At 44.5% G+C, this 13,725-nt stretch overlaps 1 protein-coding gene across 2 annotated transcripts in view; it reads right to left on the minus strand.

The window, feature by feature from the left end:
• Positions 1 to 5,480: 5,480 nt before the first annotated feature.
• SPTBN1 (spectrin beta, non-erythrocytic 1) overlaps positions 5,481 to 13,725 on the minus strand; it is a 185,996-nt gene continuing 177,751 nt past the window's right edge. The window contains exons 32-35 of one of the 2 annotated variants that reach the window (XM_054575444.1): positions 10,542 to 10,780; positions 9,185 to 9,358; positions 7,554 to 7,596; positions 5,481 to 6,805 (exon numbers count right to left, since the gene is read on the minus strand). In XM_054575444.1, the coding sequence (XP_054431419.1) occupies positions 6,587 to 6,805; positions 7,554 to 7,596; positions 9,185 to 9,358; positions 10,542 to 10,780 (675 nt within the window). In that variant the 3' untranslated portion in view covers positions 5,481 to 6,586. Of the gene's footprint in view, positions 6,806 to 7,553; positions 7,597 to 9,184; positions 9,359 to 10,541; positions 10,781 to 11,553; positions 13,697 to 13,725 lie in introns of those variants that run through there. The other variant, XR_008529334.1, reaches the window with a different exon arrangement.

Genomic DNA, 13,725 nt, shown 5'->3' on the forward strand with positions numbered 1-13,725 from the left:
AGCATTTGAGCCCCCTCACCAGACACACACACACACACACACACACACACACACACGAGCTGGGGGCTTTAGCACACAAGCCAGTCCTTGATGTTATTCTTGCGGTTTTCTCAATTTTAAGCTGATCACCCACAGACGTCCACTCTACAATGGCCTGTGGTTTGGATGGACAAGGGCACCCTGGTTACCTAAGGTGATTTCTCTTATATCGATGGGGTTCAGGGATGCAAGACCTGAATTAACCCATTCAGAGTGAAATTTAGGGCTATGATCTCTGTTTGGGGAAGGAAGGAGAGGTCCCTCGCCCTCCTCCTGGGCCTGGAAGCAGCGCCATCCCCCGTCACGCCCCGGAGGGCAGCCAGCCCGAGGCCAAAACTGACCCACGGAGGAGGGCGGGGCTGAGAGAGTAGGGACCGCGCACCCGCAGCCCTGAGGAGACTGAGAACTTCTGCAGCAAATGAACGTTTAAACTCGTCCTACCTCAACAGGTTTTAGTTGTGTGAACTAACAGCCTCGGTTGTTTATACAAATCATTTGGATGTGATTTTTTTTGTTTTGTTACTGAACTGTGAGGACTCTAATAAAATCAACTTTGGAGGAAAAATGCAGAGAGCCTCCTCCTGGCGGCGGGAGGGAAGGAACTGATTCATGGAGTGCAACGTTGGTCACCTCATTTCTTCAGTCTCCTCCTAGAGAGAATTAGACCCAGGCTCAGATGAACAGACGGAAGGAGTCTAGCGCAGCCTCGGCTCCACGGGGGCCGCTTTCCGCGCGGCGGGCACTCAGTGGGTGCTCGGCCACGGTGACGAGGGAATACTGACTTGGCGGGACGGTGGAGGGGCCGTGTTTCGAACCAGGCTGGGCGCAGAGCCCCGCGCTCTTTCCCAGAAGCGGCTGAGTCACTCAGACGGATGAAGTAATGAAATCACACGCACCCAGGGAAGACAGTAGAGAGATGTGACAAACGTGTAGCAGATGGCCGCCGGAAAGGGCTGGCCTGTACCCCAGCAAACTCGGGTTCCGACGAACGCTCTCTGGCCATCTTAACTAAGGCTGTGGGACCAGAGGCGCCAGATGCGAGGTTAAAGCCCTGAGGGACTGCCTCCCTCTCAACATCAAAGCCTGATGGACAGCAGCGTGGCAAATATTTCACCGTGAGAGGGAAGCTATCAATGCAACAGTGGCTGGACGCGGAGCAGGTTCTCCAGGGAAAGCGCTGTGAGCCAAGGCCTGCCTCAGCCGAGCGGCTCCGTCTCGCCCAGACTCTGGAATGCAGGACGCCCCACCCCGCGGAGAAAGTCCCTTTGGGCTTGGGTAAGAGAAAAATTCCCTCTTCCTCTAAAGAGGCAGTTTCAGGAAACTCCACTGATGTTCCGCCTCCTCCATTCCCTCTCCCAGCACAATGGGTCCCCAAAGTGTGATAAATAATCTGGACGGCTGAGGGAAGGCCAAGCGGAAACTTGCGCAACGCCCCTCCCCGCCCCCCACCCCGGGGCAAACCTCGAGGCCCTGACGGAGCAACCCTTCAGGATGCTGCGCTGGCTGTGGGCGCAGGGCGGGCAGGAGAGCCAGGGGAGCCCTTCCAGCTTCCCTGGGTCGGGGTGTCCTCTTTCCTGCTGGGACGCTGACGGGACCTTGACAGAAACCACCCTACAGCTGATGTGAGGTGTGGGACAACCAAGGCAGCTCAGGCAACTAACCCCGGCGCCTTATAAATCTGGGCACCCCTGAGGAAGCCTGTTTTCAAGCTCCCCGCAGAGAAAAGAGCCAAAATGAGGCTCTCGAATTCTACCCATTCACTCTGCCAAATCAGCCCACTGCACAGGAGTCTCACACGGTGGTGGCGCTGCCTCAACTTCAGTGAAAACGGCCTGAACAGCGTGGAAGAGAAGCGTCAGTTCCTCACACATTTTGATCCCTAATTAAATTAAAGGGAGAGACTAGGTCTTTCCCATTCCATTTCCTGAATCTCTTCTTTCAAAAGGGGGCTGCGTGTTTTGTGAAAAACACAAAACTCCAAACGGGATGTAATATTCTTTCTCACAGCCCTTTTTTTAGTTTTTAAAGTTGAAAAACTCATTTTTCTAGGGCAGCTTGCACCCTTAAAGTTCGGTCTCAACTTTGTAAAACTTTTAGGCTTACATTTATTTCTCCCTTGGGAAATCATTACTCAGTCCTGAAAGCAACAAAAGAGCACTTCACTTTAAGTGCTTGATCTAGAGAGCTGGCCAAAAACAAGGAGGGGTGCGGAGTGCAATTTGGAGACAGCAAGAATCAGCAAGTCGTTTTAAAATACACATACAAATATACTACCGAGGGAATGAGCTTCAGAAAACCAAAACGACTAGGAAAGCCCCATGTAAGGATTGATGAGCATTAAACTATACACTATTTGTAGAAATAAGACCAAATGAGGATTAAGAGAGCAAGAAAGTAAAAACCACTTGCTCAGACATTGTAGGTACAGTAGAATGATATAAAAATGGGGTGAAGGGGAGAATGGAGAGAGCGCATACAAAAATGCTTTTAAAAATTCTTCTCAGCACTCCTGGACATTTTTTGTCCTAGAGAAATGAAGATTCACCTTCACACAAAGACCTGCATGTAAATGTTTATAGCAGCTCTATTCGTAATAAGCAAAAACCAGAAACTACCCAGATGCCCTTCAGTAAGCGAATGGTTGAACAAACTGGTATGACTAACCGCACCACGGACTCCTACTCAGCAACAAAAAGGAAGAACTATTGATAAACTAGACGAATCTCCAGAGAATTATGCCAAGTGAAAAAGGTTACATCATGTGTGATTCTACTTAAAAGTTCTTGAATTGACAACCTTACAGCAGGGGAGAACAGCTGGTGGTTGCTAGAGGCTAAAGGGGGTGGGGTTGGGAAGCAGGTGTGGCTATAAAAGGACAGCAGGAGGGATCCTTTTGGTGATGGAAATGGTCTCCTGTTTCTTGAAGGGATCAATGCCAATAATCTTGCCGTGATACTGCACTATAGTTTTGTAAGATATTACCATTGGGGGAATTACTCATATTTCTTACAACTGCTTGGGAATCTATATTGTCACACACACACAGGCAAATTAAAAAAATAAAAACTTCTTAGTAATTATATTGGTGCTAGTATTAGTATTGCTATTCAGAGTCAATGTGTAATATGGGATAAAGAGTAATTATAGGATTTTTTAATTCTGTGCCCGCTGTATCCATGAGAGCCATAATTCTTGAGTGAAAATGATTATAACACAGGAAATAATAGTTTGAAAAAACCCTGCAATCCTGAATTTGAGTATGAACTCAGGAGATATTTTTCTTTGCTCTACTGGTATGGCTAGAAATAAAAACCCAGTAAGAAGCTAGCACACAAATCATGGTTTTAGAATACCATTTTCTACTAAAAGAAACCAGTGTTTCTTAGAGAAACCTAATTGCATGATCTACAGTCAGGAAATGTCCTAGATGAGCCTGAGACATTTTGTCATACCAGGTAGAGAGGAAAAGTATCAAAGATTACTAGGGTTATATTAAAAAACTCAAAAGCCAACCTGAAAGGGCTTCCCCTAGACAATGATGGGACATTTTTCAGTTTCAAAAAAGACTAATTTCATTGATGGTTAGAGAAGTCTGGAGATTTGGTGGACATAAGTTTTACCTTTATTTTAAGGGTTAGGGGCTTTCTGGGTTATGGGTCATGCTTAGAAGCCCCAGTTCAAATATGAGGAAGACTCAAGTATTTATCCTGTTTTCTATATGAATTTCACCACTAAGTGAAGGAAATATTTTAGTATTCCAATAACAAATGAAAAGAATATCCAGAGAGAAATATAGGATCCTCATCATGACCAATCCTAAAAGTGCCAAGAACTTGGTGAGATCACACATCCATTTCCTAACATGATCCACTCCATTTCATCCGCTGAAGATGCCATGGGCTGTAAGGAGCATCACCACTAAGTATGCCGAAGAAAACACAGCACTCAGGTACCATCATTCGAGGATGTATTCCAATTTCAGTGATGTTCAAATGGGACAAGAGTGGCCTTTTCTCAGTGACTATTCTGACAGTCTTACTTCATTCACTGCTGCTCACTTTTCAGAAGTTTAGAGACCAGTATTATTTCCCCTCCTGGAGCACTAAAAATTAGAATAAAACAGCATGTTATAGCAATAAAAATCAATATGCAGAATCCTCCAAATATTGAATAGTTTTAAAAAAACCATTTGCCCTGACAAAACTGAAGTTCCTGATCCTATATGGCCTGCAACTTCTGCCAGTGAACAAGCCTTGATTGGGGTTTTCTAATCTTATCTGTTGACATCAGCTCCTGATGATCCACAGAAACCAGTCACCTGCAGCTGCTCCTCTTCCTACCACCTATCACCTTCCATCTTCAGGCCTCAGTGGGTCCTCAGCAGGTACATCAAGGAGCGCATCACCAAGTCCAGGTTTCAAAGTCAGAGGTTGGCGACCCTCTGGAATTATGTGCCAAATGTCTCACATGATTTTTTACGGGATTCTGGAATTGCTGGTTGAGTGTGGCCCGCCTGCCATCTGTTTGGTTTTGTCATGAGTAGGCTTAACATTTGGGCCATAGTTCCATGTGTTGAGAAGTGAACAACTTGAGCCTAATCCTAACGCAAGGGAATGCCGTGGTGAGATAAATGACCTTGGATGCATGAGGGGTTGGGGAGAAGCTGGTGAGGTCTTAGTTCACCAAGGGGTCACAGAGAATGCCAGTGCCATTAGGCTGTGTAGCCCAGGGTTGATGTTGTGTTAGGCATGGCGGCTGCAGAAAAATTTGCTGAAGATCCATGGTATGGGGTCAATAGTAAAGATAAAAATAGGACAAGTATCACACACACATCTAACCTATAACCCTATGCTGGCTTCAGCAAAACTGGCCCATGGGCCATATTAAGCCTGTTATCTATTTTTGTTATTTGTGTAAAATAGATTTTTACATTTTGAATATTAAAAAAACCCCACAAAACCCCCCACAAAATCCACAGTACTGTGTAGCACATGAAAATTATAAGAAAATCAAATTTGTGTCCACAGAGTTTTACTGGAAGACAGCCATGCCTGATCATTCACGTATTGTCTATAGCTGCCTCTGTATTATACCACAGCGGAGTTTCAACAGAGTATGGCCTGCAAAACCTAGAACATTTACTATTTCTGGCTCTTTACAGAAAAAATTTAACAAACTCTGTCTCAGCTCAGGTTTAGCAAGCTCTCTGATAACTTTTTTATAAAAAAACGTAAAACATGGATGTGTAGCTGCCAAACATTCCATAGATAATATGCTGTTCACTGTAGTTTTCAAAGCTGGTACACTAGTCATGCACAAGAGCATAAAACAGGAACCCAGACGGACTACCTAATGTGTCCCATTTACTCTCTCTTGCTTTGCAATTCCCCCACATGGCATGCATGCAGAGGAGGAAAAATAACAACTACACATCATGCTAGATTTAAAAGCATTTAATGACATAGCATATATTTAACAGATAGGGCAAAAGTTGAGAGGTACAGGTCATACAACTGAGCACCAGGCCTGAGTGACCGACCACTTTCCTGCTCAGGCCCAGCCTCTGGAATTCATTCTTATCAATGCCGTTTTGATTGTGCAGTAAGATGAAAATTTGTCATTACAATCGTTAACAGTGACAGAGAAATGCACACTATGTATCAAATAGCAAGGTAATGAAGCAAATTATAACACAGTGTGGCAACGCACGAGCAAGTAACCATTAGAGTAACATTACTTTGTCCAGTAAATGCTTCAGTTCCACTTGTACACTTACCAATGATTTAAAGGGTTTATTATACATCTAGTTTTATTATACTTTGTACTAGAATTATCTCAAACATACAATATAATGTATTTCAGCAAAAAAAAAAAATTGAAATTACAGATTATTTAAAACAGTATCAGTTTTCTATTCCTTCTTGTATACTGACATTCTTGACCGTCGTCCCAGTTGATGCAGAAAAGCCGCATGTCGTGTGTTAGTAAGTGCTGCTGATGCGAACATTTTGGTCTGTACAGTTAACATGGAGCTGCACTATGGCTGCAGCGAGATCCTAATACACGATCTGTTTAATCACGGTAAGTCCCACCATGGGCACCTCTAATAGTCAAAACTCAAGGTAACCACTGGAAGTAAATGGCAGAGAATGGTGTCAGGAAATTGGTACGTTTTGTCTCTGGTGAGCACAGGAAATATTGTTTTAAGCACCGCTGCCCTGCATACCAACAGCACTAGAGGCGAGTTATTTCCAACACAGCCTCACAAAATTGAGGAACAGTTTAAATATTGAGATCTAATCTATATAATTTCACTTAAAAAAATCTGGTCTTCCCTCTGCACCTCAAACTTTTGTAACTTGGAGATAAAGTGTTTAGGTGTATTTTCCCCCACCCCTTCCCCAGAAATGCTCTATAAATTAAAAAAAAAAAAAAATCAACCACATTGAGGAACATTAGGCACAGAGAATAATGTGTTGGTTCTGAGCTTGCATGCTGGAATTTCACTGAAAAGGTAAGAGAAGGGCAGGAGGTGAAAGAAAGGAGTTCACTTCTTTTTGCCAAAAAGGCTAAACCGCTTCTCTTTGTCTTTCTCTTTGTCCTTCTCCCGTTTGCCGGGACTGGACTCGCTGGTGATGGTGACGACACTGGTGGGCAAGGTTTGTGCCCGACTGGATGCTGGCGTGCTCTGGGTGCTGGCAGACACCTCGTGTTTATCAGAGGAGATGGCGGAGGAGATGGCCTGGATCCATGTGTTCATTTCCTCCTGGACAAAGGAGGAGGCACAGGTGAAACTCAGCTAAGAGGGACAGGCACGAAACATTCTCGCTCCAACTGTATCACCACCCAAGACTCTGCCAGTCAGAAGGTTTGGGAACAGCGCTAACTCAGGGGTAAGCATTTCCCAAACGAACCTCTCTTTGCTTTAGCAGGACAGTCGAGTGAACACAGTTCAACTCTCACAGGTATTTGGTTTACAGTACCTTAAGGTCATCATTCTAGTATATGGTCCTATGAAGCTGGAAGAGCTGAAGACTAGTCTCCACATGTGGAGCAGCAGGCCCCACCCTAGAAGTTGCTCCCCCATCCCCCACTTTTAAAAACTTGTAATATACTTGGCACGTTAAGACTGTAAATTTAACAGCTTTTTCCCATTTAAAACACTGCACATGCTATTTTCTCTCTCTCCTCAAGGTGGAGCACAACCATGAAATGGGTGGTTATAGGCAGTGGGGTACAGCGGGGAGGCTCCTGGCTGGGCATTAAGATCCACGTCCAGTCCTGGGACCACCTCACTGTGCCTCACCCACTGGGAAACAGGTGACATTCATTGCCTCCTAGAAGTATAAGGAGGACTGAACCCCTTCCAGTGTTAGTGACTGTGGAGACCAGATGATACATGCCATCACTGATCATTACTTCTATGAAGAACATTATAAATAAAGCTTGTCCTGCATGCCACAGATACTTGCAAACTCTTATGTATTTGAGAGAAAAGAATCTTAGAAACTTACATCATCTTTGGCTTGGAAGAGGTACTCATTTCCATCATTTAGTCTGTAATTTGAAGGAAGAAAGGAGGTCACAATATTACTTTAGAAAAAAAAGTCCTCCAACTCCCATACCCTATGTAAGCCATAGGAGTCACACCAGAAATGCCTGTGCACACATCACCAGCCGTGCCCGGGAGCACACAGGCCTAGCAGGGGCCCCTGGACATCAAGGAGCCATATAGTTGGGCCAATATAACACAGGCAACCTGGTATTTCAACCTACTGGGAGGATTAAAAAAAGAAGTCCCAAATGAATTAACATCTGGCTTTGTTGTGGCAAAGAACGCTTGGATGCCTGAACACTGATCTAAACTGAATTTAAGGAAAAGGTCTTTAAAGTTTATAAGCCCTTCTGAAATTCTGCTACTAAGCTTGCATCCCCCACATTTACAAATACCAGTCTCTGAATAAACATACTGAAACAGCCTCTTAGATTTCTCTTTATGTATGTCTCGGAATGAAAAAAATTGTCCTTGCACCACTGTGACACTCCTTCAATTCACTGCCAGCATGAGGAAGGGGGCACTGCTGGTGGGGAGGAGGGTAAGTGCCCTCCGCCACAGTACCCTAACCCCCTGAGTGCGCAACAAGGAGGCGGCAGGGAGCCAGGCTGTCTGCACCTTGTCTTACAGAGCTCCAAGTGTTCCCAGTCTTAAGAGCCCTCCAGTGCTCGTCAACAGAGCTCAGTAAATCACACCACCTGACACTCTCGTTTGCAGTCTCTGGCCTAGTCCAACTGGCACAAGACACACATAACTGAAGTCCAGAGCTTTTCAGATCCCAAAGCAACAGATCAAAGAAGTATTAAACAAAGTAACATCCTGACCACTTTTTACATTTAAAAAAACAAAATGGTTTCCCTGCCCATTTCCATGTAATAAGCAGAACTTCTGAGCTTGGATCCACCCTGTGTGGACGTGTAGGTATTCTGCTGGATAGAGACAGCTGGGTGCCATCCACTGGGCACCCAGGAGAATGCCCAGGAGCCCAGGCCCCACACATGCACTTCCTGTTTGTCTCTATCCAGCTCCCAGATAACTCACTTGACCCATCACCAGATAACTCATGGGCAAAGAACAGCATCTCCTGAGTCTGGCTAAGCTTAAAAGATGGATAAACTATTTTTCTAAGCTTCCCTTAAACTGTGAAGTGTGAACAGCTCACCGCCTCTCACGGAACAGTTAAGTTCCAGCCTATAAAAACAATAGCACCCTGGCTGGTGTGGCTCAGTGGGCTGAGTACCAGCCTGAGCACCAGAGGCAACCACACATTGATGTTTCTCTCCTTCTCTGTCTTCCTTGCTCCTCCTCTGTCTAAATAAATAAAAAATAATCTTTAAAAACAAAACAAAAAGGCACCTTTACTTCAATGGTCATTGTGCCATTAACTACAGGGAAGGTGGTGACGGGCCAATCCCCAGACACCCTAACCAAGACGTGTGCCAAACCTGTTTGCCACTTTCTCGGTGATTTTTTTAATGGCAGAAGAGAAAAACCACCTGACCACAGTATCTATTTAGGACAACCAACCTGAAGAATGGAAGAAAATGGACTCCCACTCTTTCAGCAACCATGAGGCACAACCACTCTCACCTGAGCTTGAACACGTGTTTCTTCTTTTTGTAATCAAGGGCCACTTCACAGATGGCTTCTTTCAAACTCACAGGGACCTCGCTGTGGTAAGGAATTCCAGAAGCAGCTGTCTTTGCGTCTTTGTAGAAACCCATTTCTTGGTTATTTATGACACAATAAACATTGTGCCACGACCTGAGCAGTCAAGAAAGGAACGTCAAGGTTCTACACCACACTCCCTTAAAGCATTAAGAATTTGATTAATATGAAAATGATCCTCATACAACATGCTGTGACTACTTGTTAAAAGCCCTTCCTAAATACTGTGGAAACTAAAGAGTGGAACAAAATGCCTCCGTGGGTTCCGGGGATAGGGCACATGTCGCTACAATGGTAGGTTTCTGAGGGTGACTTCTCTCTCTGGATTTGAGGGGAAACAGGGTGCTTCTATTCATTAAAGGTACTCTTGGCTATGATGGACAGACTTTTTTGATGTTGGTACTCTGCTGTAACCTCCTCTGTGGTAAGGGGGCACAGGCCAAGTTCATGGAAACATGCCATCCTTAGGCAGTTTCCACCTCAGCTCCATTCTGTATGGGGTTGGCGACTCCACAGGGAGGCAGGTCCAGGGCCATGAGTGTATATGGAACCTTTGGATGAATCAGAAAAAGGTGACCTTTGCCCTGTGATATGGCAAGCTGTCAGGCTGTATCAATTTTACTGGAACAAGATACTTTATAGCCATCTATGTGTATTAAATCCATGTTGGCAGTTCTTAGGTGGGATTTCCTTGCCAAACATACAGCCTGTGTGAGTGTACATGGCTGTTCCTGGCAATCTGGTTAACTGGCTAAGCACCAAGGCTGTGAAGTCAGATGGGAGTTTCACCTCAGTAGTACCATTTACTAACTTTCTAAAGAACGTAAGCTTTCCTAACTTCTCAGATGAGAAACTTCTCAGTTTCCTCATCTGTAAAATAAAGATAATAAAAGTAGGGCATCTGGGAGATAACATATATAAAGGCTGATATGGAGATAAGGCAGGGAAAATGGCAAATGTCTTTAAAAAAATCCCACGGGGAGGAAAATGACAATGAATCATTTCCCTTCAGGGAAGACTCAACCACAATCTAGTATAGCAGCATTCCTTCTCAGGATGAACTACTGAGGATTATCTTTGCTATTTCCATCCATATTTAACTCTTCCTTTTCTCACTCTACTCTCCCTTTCCAATGCCAGTCCGAAGAATGTAATGCCCAGGAAGCTACGAACAAATCAACTACATGAACACACACTCCCCGTTCAACTCAAGGTCGACCCGCGTTGACCTTTATGGGCTGACTTCCCATCTTACTACCTCAGCCTTTGCTGCCATTACCTGCTTGAGGCTTTCTTATTGTGGGCCTCCCACTCGTGCTTCCGATTGAGAAAGCCTTCCATCTGGGCTGAAGGCATCTCCTGGGTTCTGGCTGGCAAGGTGGCGGCACTCTGGGCCGGGAGGGCAGTCTTGGCTTTGCGATCGGAGGTGGGGGAGGGGATGGGACTGGACTCTTTGGAACTTGTCCTCTGTTCTGCAGCTCCATTGACCATTTCGCTTGTATCCACCGTTTCTGCCATCTAGGGACAGTGGAGAGGCTATTCAGCTAACCCTGTGACTCAGGGCGGTGACCACATACGCTCTGACTGACTCGCACACGTGGCTGTGTATAAATGCCTGGCACAGATCGAGGCAGTACAGTAAAACCATTGCACACCCCACAAAGCCAGCTGGACACCAAGGACATTAGAAGGTGGGAAGGGATTAATGCCCGCCCGTTTACGGGGAAATGAGAAAAGCGAAATGCCAGTATGAGTTTTACTGCACTCTGCTCCTCTGATCAATCCATTTTCTCTAATGTAACTCAGATCATTTCCTCTTAAGGTTACTTTAAAAACAAAAGGACAACGGTAACAATCACACATATTAAATATGAGAGAGTGGACGTTATACAGCAGCCACCTTACAACCAAGGACGCCACCAGAAGGGCTGGAAGTTTAAGCGAAAGGGCATTCACAAACAGATCGATAGACAACTCTATCAGAACTACACAGCATTCCCCCAAAGTAAGACAAGGAAAGACCTTTGGTTTCTGAAAATGCTCTCTGGCTCTCCTCCCCCAACCCTCAACACATCGTCATAAACACATGCAGAAATTAGGACGACAATCATGCATTTCACATCTACCATCCCAGTTAGACTTTGGAACTTAAGAGCTGGAAGGAAATGAGGCAAGTCAACAAACATCACTTTAACCACATCTGCCGAAGTTGTATCGTGAGTGGGTTGTAGTTTGTGTTAAAGGAGCTGGAAAAGCCAATCACAGTCACTCAACACCACACGGCTATTTACCCCCAAACAAAGACAGAACCAGGGCCTTCCCCATCACGTGTTGGTTGATCACGGTGCCTTGCTGCACTGAGACGAGAAAGCCCAGAGACAGCCAGGCTTCCAGCGGCTCTGACCCTTCAGGCTGGAGACGTCTTCGGGAGCTGTTCCTTCCCAAGCTCATTTATAGTGTAACCCTCATGGCTTTGCGGCTTGGGAAATGCAGTAGGGTCTCGATTCATTATTGCTTTCAGCCTGTGTACCGTCAACTGTGTACCATTAACTGCAGCAGCCCCTGGCTGATACACCCAGGGCGTGGGATTAGCAAGTTACTAAAGCTGGGTGTCGCTGACACTTTAGTGGATTACAGACAACCTGGCTCCCCTCATACACGAACAAACATGGAGGTGTCAATGGCAACGATCATTAGCTATGTCCCCCACCACTGCTGCCCAGAACCGAAAGGACACCAAATCAGCAGCAACAACCTCAACAGCATGAACGGTAGACTGGCCACCACTGCTTGAACACTCAGATATGTCAACTCTGAGGAACTGGATCTCTCATTTGGGTCTTATCTAAGTGGCTGGACAGGAGTCACAGATTTATATCCCGTCGATACAAACTACCACTGTTAGCACCAGGGCTTAGGGTGAGACTGGCGGCTATGCAAGTTAAGGATGTATTTGGTTGGGACCCTTTATCCACAAAGCAATATGGAAAATGGATCCTTAGGACAGAAAGGCACGGGGGAGTGGAGGTACATGGTGTTTACCCTGGCTTTTCAAGTGATGGCCTGCAGACCCGTGCTTATGAGCAACAGGCTATTTCAATATTTCTCTCTTTCATTTTTGAAGGAGAGATGTGGGAGTGGAAATAATAAAAAACAAAACCCTGAGTAAAAGGAGAGTGAGTGGATTTTCAAGTTGACAAATCTGTTCTAGTGGGAGATTTTGGGATATTCCTGGTGGGAAGTGTGAGTTTGGTGTGGAAGGCCTGTGCCAAGCGTGAGTCCAGGGAGACATGGGGTTAGTGTGTATAGAAATCAGGTTAAAAAAAATTAGTGCTGCAGCGGTGACTTGAAAACTGCTAGTGACTGCAATAACCTGGGCAGAGAAATGTTTACTTAAAAAACGCTAAAATTTATCATACTTGGTCAGACTTCAAGGGTAGGTGAAGGCCGGGGAAGCCTCTTCTGAGGGAAATTCTGCAGCAAAAATTTTTTTCTTTGGAGTTAGAAGGAAAGAGAAAACCCCAAACCAGTATGCAGAGACAATTAATGTTTATGCAAATGAATCACTAACCAAGAAAACAAGGAAAATAAAAGGAACAAAATGAATTTTAATGGACATGTGCTTAAGCATGCCAACAGACAACACACCACTAGAGACAAACATCAAAAGCAAATCATAGTGCTGTGACCAAACAGTGGGTTCATGTGAATACACCCTCTCCCCACCCCATGTTGCTTCTCTTTAGCGATTAGTCCACAGTGCTTTAGTGCGTGGGTACACCTGAGATATTTAAATCGGAAGGTGAACACAAATGCAACGTGACAACTAGTAGCACAAGAAACACCCGATTGGTTTTCGAAGTGCATGAAGCAACACTATTTTCAAGTTCATTAACCTGAGTCTCTGCACCATAATTCAAAAGAATGAAAAGACTTTTCTTCTTCCAATACAATCCAATTGTAATTAAAATTTTGTTCTGGCAAGCTACAATTTAAAAATCTAGATAAAAATAGGCATGAGAACAAATACCAAAAACATTATAGCACTTCTTTCTCATGTGCTTATGTGGTTGTAGTATTTTGTTTTGTTTTGTTTTTGGTCTTCTGATACAAAAAGCATAAAATTAGGTATTAGTCCTGATGATACAAAATTTAAACTTATAAATGGAAACATCACATATACATATAGACCAATGACATATAATTTGGAGCCAAAAACACATGCCAGGGCTCCATAAAGACCAAAGATAAAGCAGTGGTTTTTTCCTTAAAATGGAATTTGGTGTGTTTTAAGGCAGAGACCCAATAATGGTGCACACTACCCCCAGAACATGAAAAGCTTGGCATCTATCTATATACCCATCTACAATCACAAGTAGATAGATATGTACATAGAAATAAGGAAAAACAAACAAGATGCTATATGATGTTATCCTGACAAAAGAAAAAAAAGACATGCATCA

Source organism: Pteronotus mesoamericanus, unplaced genomic scaffold, assembly GCF_021234165.1.
Source record: "Pteronotus mesoamericanus isolate MK-2021 breed Mesoamerican mustached bat unplaced genomic scaffold, CSHL_Meso_final contig_291, whole genome shotgun sequence".
Lineage (NCBI taxonomy): Eukaryota > Metazoa > Chordata > Mammalia > Chiroptera > Mormoopidae > Pteronotus > Pteronotus mesoamericanus.